This window comes from Gastrolobium bilobum, unplaced genomic scaffold, assembly GCF_033153095.1.
Source record: "Gastrolobium bilobum isolate Gb01-03AN ecotype WA unplaced genomic scaffold, APGP_CSIRO_Gbil_v1 utg8583, whole genome shotgun sequence".
Classification (NCBI taxonomy): domain Eukaryota; kingdom Viridiplantae; phylum Streptophyta; class Magnoliopsida; order Fabales; family Fabaceae; genus Gastrolobium; species Gastrolobium bilobum.
In genome coordinates this window covers 440,450-453,745 of record NW_026898347.1, presented here as the reverse complement: position 1 = coordinate 453,745, position 13,296 = coordinate 440,450, and the positions used below count along the sequence as shown (strand labels likewise).

The following is a 13,296-nucleotide window of genomic DNA, read 5'->3' as shown; positions in this document are numbered from 1 at the left end:
ATAAAAGTGACTAATGGTATATAATATAGTTTTCATGAGAAGAGAAGATTTTAAAATTGTATTTAACGAAGAGAGTTCAATTTTCTTTTTATGTTAATGAAATAAAAATTAAATGAATTTTTAAAAATGTAATAAAAATCACATATTTTAAAAAATATTGTACTTTTTTCTGATTTTAAAATATATATTCATATATTATCATCAAATTTTCAATAAATATTATAAACAATTATAATTCTTTAACACAAAAAGTGTATATTTCATTATCTTATATATATATATATATATATATATATATATATATATATATATATATATATATTATATATATATTGGAATATCAGCTTTAAAAGTTAAAAACTTAATTACTAACTTTTATAACTGGGATATCCATCAAATTGTGAATATGATTTATTAACTTTATAATTTTTAATTTAGGCAAAAATATATTTTTAAGCATAATTATTAAGGGATATGTTATATTTAAAAAAAAAAATTGGTTACAAACTACACTATGTACTTCGGGAGTACATTCCTAAATGAGTGTACTCTCCGAAGTACATAGCGTAATTTGTAAACATAAACCTTTCCAGTTTTAATGACTTTGTAAACATAAACCTTTCCGGTTATTAATGTCATTAAATTTTAAAATATTGATTATTTTGTTTCTATTTTTAACAAAACCAAATAAGCTCAATATGTGAAAATGCTAAAATTCAGGATATAATTCAATCAATAACAAAATTTATAGAAATAATTAAAGTTGTCAAAAATTTTAAATTATAAATTTAATATCAAATTAGAAGTTTCCTCTTTTCATTTTACTCTTTTCAATTTATGTTTCTTATGTGCCAATGTTGATATTTTTTTATTTTGTTTTGGGATAGGATATTGTGACACCTAAATTATGTTACACCCATGTGACACCCAGTTAATCTCACCGTTAGATCGCTTATGTTGATCTAACGGTTATATTTATTTCCATCTTTGTATGGTCATGATTTCCCAAATTTAATATTTTATATTTATTTCTACCTTTGTATGGTTATGATTTCCCATATTTAATGCTTTCACTTTAAATTTGGGAAATCATGACCATACAAAGATGGAAATAAATATAACCGTTGGATCAACATAAAGGATCTAACGGTGAGATTGACTGGGTGTCACATGGGTGTAACATAACTTGAGTGTCACAATATCCTATCCCTTTTGTTTTTTTTGTTCGCTTGGATAGACTTTGTTATTAGGTGTGTTTTTTGTTTACAAAATATTAAATTATATAATTTAATATTTTGTATTATTATTAGTTTCATATTTTTAAAAGTCCTAGACAATAGCTTAAGTAGGCAAAATTTTACTAAATATTACTTTTAATGTATATTTAAAAGTTGCTAAAAAATATGTAAATATTTTATTTTATTTTATTTTATTTTTTTGGAAATATTCCAATCGGTTCATCGCTTCGCAACTAATCCGATTCGGGGCGAGTCCAGGATTAAGGCTTTAAACCCCTCCCAAAGGTGGTACTGATTGTTTTGTTTTATTTTATTAAAACATAGGTATGATTGTTTTAATAAAATTTTGATCCTTTCATGAATTGATGGGTGTGATTCTTTAAAGGGTTTATCATCTATCATTTAACATGACTACAAAAATTTTTCTACACACACAACATTTTGTGGGACTCGCAGCAAAAAAAAAAAAAAAACTCCGGCACGCAAAACGAATCTCTATAACATAACACAATCACTTTTCCTACAACATAACTCTTATAAAACCCTTCTTTAAATAAGGGTTCGCAATCAATTTGGTTTTAGGCAACTTCGGCACGCATAAGAAAGCTAGCAATATATAACGAGAGAATAAAAGTTCTTGATTTGATTAACAGGAAGAAGACAGCGTTGGTTACTATAACTTAAAAAAAAAAAAATTGATATAATTCGTGAATATTTGGTTTTGCAACTTGTGAAGTCAAAAGGACAATGCAATCACTTCAATTATATGTACTTTGTAGTTGTTGCGTTGTATTTATATGTCAAAAGGACAATGCAATCACTTCAATTATATGTACTATGTAGTTGCCGTGTTGTATTCGAGATTATTTATTGTAGACCGGGACCACCATTTTTTAGGTGGTCCCTTAATATAAATAGGAGGGTAAAATTGAAAAAGAAAGAAAATAATAAGGATAAAAAGAAAAAGAAAAAATTAATGATATGAGAGGATGCATCAAAAGATTCAGTGGTCCTGGACCATATTAAATATTTCCGTTGTATTCATGTGCAAGTTGTGCTCTCCCTCAATACTTTAAATTATTAAAGTACAGCCAGCACCAACCAAAGGTCTTTGGCTGCAGCTGCCCTGAACTGAGGGTTCAATGTTTGTGCAAGGGCAAAAGATCCTCCCTTCCCATTCAACTACTAATGTGCTTTCGCAAAGCTTTGTAGTTATCCATTGAATTCAGGGTGGCAATGCCGGTAGGTAATGAACAATGAGAAATTTTTATGTATATATTCCGATTCATCTTTATTTTTTGGTCACATCCCCTTTTATTTTTTTATGAGTTTAATGTTTCTGCTTTTATTATAAATTTTTTTTTTTACCACACCTCACATAAAAATAAGTCAATTCCACTAATATTTTTTTTTTTGTAATGAAATTTAGTGTGACAGAAAAATTGTTTTTTTTTTTTCAGTAAAAGCAAAAATAATTTTTTTCATTTTTTGTTGTTGTATAAGAATTTTTGTTCTCAATATTAGTTTTTATTTTTTTCATTTTAGAATTGGGAAGCAGCCAATCAGCCATGCATGTACTCGATTTTAAATAATAATAATAATAATCGTCTTAAGAAACCACTCAATTTAAGGACACTGTTCCAGCTAAGGTTGAAGTTGTTGGGATTGGTACGAGGGAGCTCAGAACCCTTTGCAAATGGTACATTCACCAATAGACCAAATAACAAATCACAATAAGTGGGCCGACACCACATCTCAACCCAAAACCTTAAGGCTGTAGGTTTATGGGTCTTTCACACTTATATGGTCATCACTTGGTCTATGTCTAGTCTATGTGGTACTTCTTTACAACTCATATTTAATTATTTCCAACAGAAGTTTTATTTTATTTTAATGTTAAAACGATTTGAGTATGATGGATTAATTAATATAACACCCCAATAAATTGGGCAGGTTAAAATAATAAAAAGATTCTTTTCAACACAGCCCCACCCAATTTGGTTTAGCTTGATGTGGGTTGGTTCACAGTGACTCGGGCTAATCCACAAACCAGATATATAATAATTAATTAAGCATTCATATGTTTTGAGTGTTGATTATTTTTTAATCTTTTAATGTAGATTAAATTAAGTATTTTAATTTAAATTGATTAAATAATTTTCAAAATTAATATTTAAAAACTATAATTACAAAAATAAGTAAAGAAAAAATGAGCCTACAAATCAAGAGAGTAAACTCGATGAAAATCTTTCTATTAACTGAAATAGTAATAACATAATATTAGGAACATACCATTTGCAAAATAAGAGAGCCACCATAGAATAATAAAAAGGAAAATGATGAATTTCTCAAATAATAAATTTTAATATTTGTTACGTAATTTAAAAATAATACCTGGTGAATTTTTTTAATAGAAAATCACATTATAAAAACACATTTTTACAAAATTAACCAAACGTATCTATAAAAAGGTTCCTAAATTTATTGCACTCAACTCCTTTCTTTTAAATTCCATTCTATTAAAAGTTTAAAACCCAAAATTAAAGGGCAAAACATCTGCATTATAGGTGAGAAGTTCTTCTTTTTTTTTAGAAAAAAAAAAAATAGTTTTTGAAGAGAAAAAAAAAATCCAAACGGGCTCTTGGGCTGTCTTACTCTTACCAAACTCGTTGACGTTGAGTTATGGGCCTTACTTTGTGGGCTATAGCTTTTTAGACATACAAAACAAAGAATACGTAGTTTCCACAGAAAGGATGAATGTTCTTCGAACGGCAGTCCAAAGAAGGCAGCCATTTTTCTGGGTCTCAAGCACTACTTTACACAAAAGTATGCAGATATAACTATTTTTTCTCTGGTTTTTGCTCCCATAGTTATTTATGAAATCTCAGCATCTATAAAGTTGTCCCTTGATCGAATTAGCAATCTTGTGTTTCTACGATTCCATATGTGTGTTATTTCAATCAAGTATTAGATTCTAACTCAAGGTTTTGTTGGGAAGTTAGGGAAAGCCCATATTAATCGATTAAGCAGCAATCTATCATAATAAATGAGTTAAATATTATATTTTAACCTGAAGTTTTAAAACATTATATTTATGGGTCATTTAACTTGTACGATCCTTACTGTTAAGAAAAATATAAATGAATAATATAAATAATTAAAGAAGCCTTCACCTAACAGTTTAAATTTTCAAGTTAAATTGATTCAGAGTCTTAGTCCCTGATTCGATCCTCGCCGTCCCCTATTTTGTTTGTGGAATGTTTTAGTACAGATAGGCTGGACCTGATGCATTATCCATCTTTTAAGTCTAATGAGTTTTGTTGTGAGGGGACGTGTTAGACATATATAAAATCATTAATGTAGCTTCACTCAATAACTTAAGCTTTTGAGTTGAATTGGTTTTTTATAATACAAACACAATATTGGAAATGTATTATTTGATGAATCATTTGGAAAACCACGTCTCTTGTTACATGAGAAGTATTTTCTCATGTTGTGATTCTTTGATTTGCGTATAATTTTTTTAAATAAGTATGTGGCTATCTCTAATTGAGTCACAATTGTCACAACATAAGAAGTGTTTAACCAATGATTTTAATATGATTATTTTTCTTGAGAAGATTTTTGTTCTTTTTCATCCCATGGATACAATAAATTATAATTAAAACAAATCAATATTATATGTAGCCCTAAAATAAGGTAAATGTTGTACTTTTTCGAAATTTAGAAGAGCGACTTTAAAAAAAAAAAAATATCACAGAAATATTTTTCTCAAATTTTTTCCAAGTGCACCCTTAAGTTTGTCTGGTTGGATAGTAAAGACCCATCAAAACAATATGAAGAAGTTACGAAATTATAAAGTAATATAATTATATAAATGAAGATTTACACATAAGAAAGGTAAAATCCCATTCAAAATATAATAATGAAGAGTTTACAAAAATATAAACATATTCCCTTATTTGTAATAAATTTAATATTATATGCGTATGGAAAAATTTTTATTAATTTTTTACAATATTAAATTAAAAAAAAAACGTATTAGCAAAACTTTGTATAGCATCATCATTGGTGGAGAACTAGTCCTATTGAAGAAAAGGTGACTTTGTACAATGTGAGCGCAATTTTGAAAATTCATAAAAATATATTTGAGAAAAAAAAAGGTAAAACTTTACTGAGATAGTCGACACCTCTTGCCTACTTATATACACGCACAAAGCTCCTCTGAATTCATCAACTAATGATATATAAAATTCATGAGTGAATACATTATTATTTAATTATTTTAGAAACAATATCACTTTAACATAACTTCTCTCCCTTATATATGATCAGAAATTATAACTTATTAAGTGATTTTCGCTAGTTACCCAATAACATAGGAAAGTCACGGTTTTTCATCCTATTTTAATATTGGTAACTTTTTAATTAACTTTTTAACTTCTCATATCTAATTTCTCAAAAGAAACACACCAAAAAATTAGAGCTTCATATTTTTTGTTTCTTATTCAGTAATTTTTAATTTATGTATTTTCTCATCAATTTTTATTTTATTTTATTTTTTGTAATACATATAACTTCAGTGTTAAAAAGAAGAAGAAAGAAATGAATTTTTTTTCTTCTTATTTTATCTTATTTTCAAAGACTAGTAAAAACTTATATTAAAGAAAGAATGATAATGATAGAGTGGAATTTGCCTCCATTATTTTTCTTTCTGTTTGTTTTATGAGGAGGGGGGGGAATGAGAATCAAATTTCGTAAATTAACCAAATCAAAACTGTAGTATATGTGCAGCCTATTCATTTCAAATGTTCGTTTTTATTTTTTATTAAAATAAAAGTTTAGTTGCCTTATACAAGTTTAACTCAATTCGGGTATTTCACTCAAAATAAATGCATGAAATGAAATGGAATTTAAAAGCTTCTGCTAGTGAAACATTTATAAGTCTTTTTTGGGGTGTTTGCTAGAGCAATTTTTTTTTTTTACCGGAGAATTATTATTTTCGGGAATATGATGGAAAAATGAGTTTATCGGAAATGTTATCAAAAAGTTATTTGATAGACTAAAATTTTCACAGGAATGTTGAGTTAATTTTCTTGATACTATGTTTAGTTGATTGTAAAATATTGATGAGAATGTGAAATGAGGTTAATTATGTCCCAAAAAAATTATCAAATATTCTCATATCACATGAGATTCTTAAAATACCACTCATTTGGTGGTATTTTAAAATATAATTTTTCTTTATAAACATTAATTCCGGGAATTTGACTTTTCTGAGAAAATTTTTACAATCCTCGTATCAAATATAGGTAAATCGAATTCTCAATTTCACTTTTCCATAATTTTAAAAATTTTCCTTCTACGAAACATTATTTTAAAATTTTTTCTTCTACGAAACACCCTCTAAATATTCATTGGACTGGGGTTTATGAAGTGATCTTGTATCTGTTGGAAACAAACTTTTTTTTTTTTTTTTCAAACAAGTGCCCTGGAGGTCAAATCGTTGAATAGATTCACTATACCACTTGTGTTGGCTCTGCAGCCAAATGTTCCCATCCTATATAAGACTTAACGGGGTTAAACTAGTTGAGGCCATACTCATGACTCTTTGCGAAATCTCACAACATTCCTGAATCAAGGCCACGGATATGACAGTTTGTCCATATTAGTTGCACATATAATCAATGTGAGACTATATATCTCAACAGAAAATGAAAACAAAGCATAATTGCCACGGTCTAATAATTGCCACACTTATATAATTAAAAGCAAGACGCATATGCTTAGTGGTTGACAATAGATAGTGACATGCTGAATTTGCGCCAATAACAAAACATTTCTCCTATTATGCCTTTCGCATTGTGGCAAAGATGCATTTGCTTTTTCAATTTTCCATATGAGACAGTAATAGTACCATTCCAGGTTCCTAAGAGGAATGCTTTCTCGTTAGGTAGCTTTGCTTTTTTCCCTTGTTCGGTCGTTACTTTCCCCACTAGAAGGGTAGGATCCTATTCGACTTCTATCCGTAAGCTTACAAATTAGTAGCCCTTAAATATTTATGAAAAAAAAAACAAATTTTTTTTGGTGTTAAGGCATAGGATGTGAATTTCAGACAAAATTCATTGCTTCTCAAAATTAAAATGCCTACCGCGCGCTATTTTTTTTTTTTTTTTTTTGACATAGATGGGAGCCTAGCCCAGAAAACTTACAAAGACAACTGTTTCATATGATCTAACATCAAATTAAAACAAAAAATGTCCCAAATAGGAACTATGCTCACAGGTGGAGAGGAAAACTACCGCGCGCTATTTCCCTCTATCCAAAATAGAAAATGGCATATGCTGTGTGGAACTGACAATTTTAATTAGCTACATGCCCTTTGCATATGGAAGTGTTTTAAGAATCAGATTACCCACATGATATGACAACTAAATTGACAAACACAAAGCTAATATTTTTTTTTTTATAAAAAAGTTCAGGAAATAGTTGCAATATTTCAGGATTAAAATAGTTGACTTTACCAGACAATAAACACTTAATAATATGAAATTAGAATTGATTTGATAGGGAAAACGACCATAATGTCACGATTGGAGAAAAAAAAACCTGAATGGCACTGGGTTTGGCAAAAATGAGTGAGTTGGCCGGTAATTCGGCTAGAATGAGTCGGGTTGAGTTAGAAAAAATGAGTTAGTAACTCGAGTCAGTCCGACTCGTTTCAGCTCGAAAAAAATCCAGCCGACCTATGGGTCAAATGGGTTGGCTCGGTTATGATTTTTTTTATTTTATTATAAAAGTATAAAAATTAATGAAGGAAAAGTGAAAAGTTAAAACTTAAAATTTCAATTCCAAAGACCCAAACGAAAATACCCAAAAGCTGCCAATAAGTCCAAAACCTTTTTTATGATTTATCTGTATAATGTCTTTGTATTGAATGAATTGATAATTTAAGGAAAAAATTTAGAAGTTACACCATCAATGAAATTTTATTTTATTTTTCCATTTTTTAACCAACCCGCGAGTCAACCCTAACCCGACTCAGGTCGAGTTAGGTTGGGTTTTCTGACTCATTTATTTTTCGAGTCAACCCTAACCGACTTTTTTTTTTTGAGTTGAACGTGATTGGATTAGGTTGAGCCGGGTTCGCCCTCAACCGTAAATGGCACCATGAGAATTTTTTATTTTGAAAATGACACGTTTGAATTCAATTGTTGGGTGTAGTGGTACTAATTTTGTTAAATGACAAAAGGTTTGCCGCTCCAAGAAGACGACAGTGAATAAATAATCAGAAGGTAAACAATGATGATAATATTGTGGCGCTCCAAATTTTGGGAAACTTGCCGGTGTTGAGGCACAATGAGGAAAAGAGAACCACCGTACAACATGATAAGATTGAAAAAGTTTACCGCTAAGCAGTGGGCACAGTGAGTTTAGGATTTGTCGAGAGATGCGAGAACTAAAGAATTATGGAAATAACGATATTATTAAAACTGAGTTTCAGATTTTAAGAAACTGGAAAGCTAAATAATGACGAAACAAGTAACGTAGGATGATAGCGCTGTATATCACATTGAAATTATACGAGTTTCGATATATATGGAGAAAAAGGGAAAAGACTCGTTAATATGGAACAGTGACCATTTTGCCACTGTTGGCCAAAAAAATTATCAGACTGCACGCCAACAGAAAATTTTGCCAAAATACCACGTGTCATATTTCGCTACACTGTGTAGCGAAATATGTGTGCAAATAATTCGCTACACAGTGTAGCGAAATATGTCACGTCAGAACCAAAAATGCCACGTGTCAAAATTATAGAAATTCGCTACCCTATGTAGCGAATTTCTTCAATTTGACACATGGCATTTTTGGTTTTGAGCAGTCTGACGTAGCATATTTCGTTACACTGTGTAGCGAATTATTTGCACACATATTTCGCTCCACAGCGAAATATGCCACATGGCATTTTGACAAAATTTACTGTTGGCGAGACATTCTAGTAATTTTTTTGGCCAACAGTGGCACTTTGGTGACTGTTCCCGTTAATATTGTATATAAATTGGTGAATACTTATATTGCTAACTATCCCAAAAATTTAAACAATTCGATTAATATACACGTAAATAATTTTATACTTTAGTTCACTCACTTCTTTTAACCTTTACTTACACGATATACATCACATCACATCACATGTATTTTTGTTTATTTAAAAACGTAAAACAGAAGCAATTACATTATAGAGGCATATAGTTTTCAATTCACCCTAATTACAGACTTTCTGACCCTAGGAAGAAAAGGCTTGTAAAATTCTAAGCTGTAAAGCATTGTTCTTATGTTCGGAGCCTCACTTGACGGGCAATGAAAGCCTCTACAGTGCGACGAAACTCGTCGTTGCTCATTCCATCTTCAGGGTATGAAGTCGTTGACAGTGCCACTTTCTCACTCTCACTCTCACTCTCAGGAACACCACCGAATTCAATGTTTCTCCTGCTGTTGTCGGTCTCACACCTCTGCAACACACGCCGAGGTTTCTCACTCTGCACACGCCTTATATTAATCTCTGATTGACACCTTCTGTAATCCTTCACCTCCAAACTATTATTCTCTTTTTCTTGGTATTTGATTAGGCCTCCATTATCGATTCTCTGACCCTTCATGCTTGGCTTTTCTCGGGGCTTGTTCGCTTGAATTTTATGATTGATGGTGCTGCTATGGAGGAACTCATGTAAAATATCAAGTTCTGGAGCAGTTGTTGAAGAAGCGTGAGCTGAGAACTGACCAGACTGGGCGAACAGTGTGATGATTATGATGTTTCCAACGAGGAAAACAAAGCGCGGGCTAATCATGAATCCGCGGAAATACTCGCTTGAGTTCTTCACAGCCACTGGTAGTTGAATGGAAAGCCTCGAAATCAAGACCAAAACAACACACACCTCTACGTACCGCAACAAGTTCGCTATCTTTCGAAGCTGCCGATGTTTTACGGTTCTGTTGGCTTTTTTCTCTGCTTTGAGCTTGTGGAAACTGAATGAATCCATTTGCTTAAAGGGTTTAACAACAATATAATGATAGAACTTTTTGTTTGTTGAGAAACAACTTATGGGTTGTTCTCACTCAAAAGGGGCTGGGGGTTTGTCCAGTGAGCATCTGAGAGCAGATAATAGAGTTATAATGGACACTGCAGCGGTTTCTAGGCTACGAAGCATGGAAACAGAGTTGGAAGTGAAAATTTATTATTATATTGACTCTGCTTGGACTGTGAGAACTGACAATATGCCTCTGTCTTGAATTCCTTTCGGCTTTTTCCAAATTTGGTGCTCTTCTTCTAATTTATAGACCCGATTTCAAATTACATTAAAAAAGAAAAAGAAAAAAAAGGTGTTTCATAAAAAATATATATATATAATATACCCGAATCCAACCCCTTTACTTTTTCTCATTATTCCATTATCTACTTTCGTTTTTACTTTTTCCTGTTAAATGTGCACTAAACTAGATTAGCAACATATATAATTGATGATTTTCAGCACTTCAAATAATTTATTATTATACAGTGGAGCCTTTAAACGTATACGGATATGGTATTTTATAACAAACTTTTTATTTGGCTTTTTATGCATATTTAAGTTAAAAAAAAGATATCACTTCAGATGCAACTAAATATAAAGAAAAATCAGAAAACTGCTTAAGGCAATCTGGCAGCACCTTATTGGAGTGCATGACAATTAGGTTAACATAGAAACCACAAATACCTGTCACAGAGATTTGCAACCCATTTCTTACTCCGTAAGAAAAGGCCACAGACTTTTGCTTTGCCTTCCTTTCTTATTCCCTCAACACTCAAAAGCCTCTTCAGGTCAGCTTTCCAATGGTCCCCTCAGTTCCCTTTTGTCCTCAGTAGTCCCATCAATAATGGAGGAGGATGCAACTTTAGCCTTCAGATGAAACGTGGCGTATAGGATGAACATTGTTCGAAGAAAAGATTTCAGTATATGTAAATTGATTAAGTCTGCACTTTAGTTTTATAGTAATTTTATTATCTAAACGCGATTAGTCAAAAAATAAGATAATTCCTGTGCAGATAAATAAAAATAAATCCCAGGAAAAATGGTATCAATATTGAAATAATAGATAACTAACGTGACATTGTTTTTTCAATTATTCCTCGGTCTTTACAATATTATTTTGAGTTTTCTTAAGGTAGTGTTTGGTTCCGGAGAAATTTTTTTTACTAGAGAAATGGTTGGAAAGTGAGTTTGGTATGAAAATGTAAAAACAGTTGTTTTGTTGACCGAAATATTACCAGAGAAATTTATTTAAATATGCAAAATCTATGTTCGGGAAAAACTTTGCACTGTTTTTTCACTTTCCCAGTTATCTCAAAATACCATTTCTCAGGTGGTATTCTGTAAAATCAACACAAAAGTCATTTTACTATCTATCTTATTTGCCTCATATTTTTTAAAAAAACTTGAACCAAACATGGTATTTTTTAATATCCACTTACACTTTTTTATCAATCCCAAAATAAATTTTCAATCAAACGCGGCCTAAGGATATGATTGCAGAATAATCTACACTCGATATTATTGAACATCAGGTCCTTCACACAGATAATGACAAGGAGCACTATTAGTAGCTTGGATTGAAGGGTCCCCCTACAGGTTATAATTAAGCACTAGACTTGAATTGTGTTGTGTAGTACAAGGATTTGATTATTGTTGTTAATCATGAAGAGCTCGCGTCCGATTAAAGTAGCCGTAGCATTTTGACCGTTTAAAATCAAGACATCCTCCATCCCATCAACTGTATCCTCTTGACTTCTGTGTGTGTGTGTTTTTCAATTTTTTTAACTTAGCATCAGGATGAATCTCCATTCAACTATCTCTGGCCATTTTAATTTTAGAGTAAAGATTTTTTTTATTCCTAACAAAAAATACGATCTTCACTTTAGTCTCTTACAAAAAAAAAATTAGTCAGTTAGTCCTTAACAAATTCAAGGTGGACCCATTTTAATCCTTTTGATGGACTAATATGGGTCTTTTTTGAATTTGTGAAGGACCACAATTTCATCTAAATGAGTCCACTTTAAATTTATTAGGAACTAATTGACTAATTTATTTTTGTAAGGGACTAAAATGAGGACCATATTTTTTGTTAAGGAGTAAAAAATATATTTACTCTTAATTTTATTAGCTAACTTCTCATCGAAACAGATAATATATTAAAATGGAGGTAGGGTGCGATTAGTCTCCCACTAAAGCTTAGAGTACAAAGATTTCATCTCTAACCCTAAAAAATCTTTGCAAGGATTAAACATGCGACCCAAGCTTGAGACACTACCAAGTATGCCACCCCCTTGAGGTTTAAGCCGTATATTTCTAAGTGCAATGGTATGAGGATAAGTATGTCCGTGCCACTTGTTAAGGGAACCTGACCCTACAGTATCATTAAACACTTTTCAAATTGGCTATAACAGCTAATACATAAATTTATACTATACTCTGGTATGAAATCTTACACTAGGCATCATCAAACACTAGAAAAATTGTGAGAACGATGATAACAAGGAATATAATTAAAGGGATAAAGTAAGCCACATTAGGTATCTTTCCTCTGCAATGTTAATTTGAAAATATCAAGTTTGATATGTTTGTCCTTATTAAAATATGACTCTATGAGGGTTGTGAAATGAGTTTTGATTAGGGATCTAATGTGAGCGTGGGCCGTGGGGCAGCCTGTTTCATAAATTAAAATAGATGATTCGGTGCAAATCTTGCATGTAATGCAGCGTTTGCAGTAGGAATTAAATTTTTGAAGACCATGCTTCATGTTATTAATCATACTTAAAAACAAACAAGTGAAAGAAACATGTAAAATCAGTTGCATCAACTATCTGTTTTGGCAAGTGAACTTCCAAGAAATCAAATCACTCACCAAGATTCAACTTCTCCAAATCAGACCAATTCCCTTCTCCATTCAAATTCTCCTTTGCTCTCCCGTTCCCATCTTTGACACTGATAAGAATAGAATGGTACGAGATAATTCAAAA

General features: G+C 31.1%; 1 protein-coding gene across 1 annotated transcript; it reads right to left on the bottom strand.

Moving 5' to 3' along the window:
* Positions 1-9,477: 9,477 nt before the first annotated feature.
* Positions 9,478-10,528, bottom strand: LOC133315145 (uncharacterized). The gene has a single exon (XM_061516716.1). It carries the CDS (start codon positions 10,280-10,282, stop codon positions 9,575-9,577), a length of 708 nt encoding a protein of 235 aa, XP_061372700.1. The 5' UTR covers positions 10,283-10,528; the 3' UTR covers positions 9,478-9,574.
* Between the last annotated feature and the right edge of the window lie 2,768 nt (positions 10,529-13,296).

What these genes read in the sequence shown, in the direction of transcription:
- LOC133315145 (XM_061516716.1), bottom strand. Translation starts at nt 10,282, where the DNA reads ATGGATTCATTCAGTTTCCACAAGCTCAAAGCAGAGAAAAAAGCCAAC.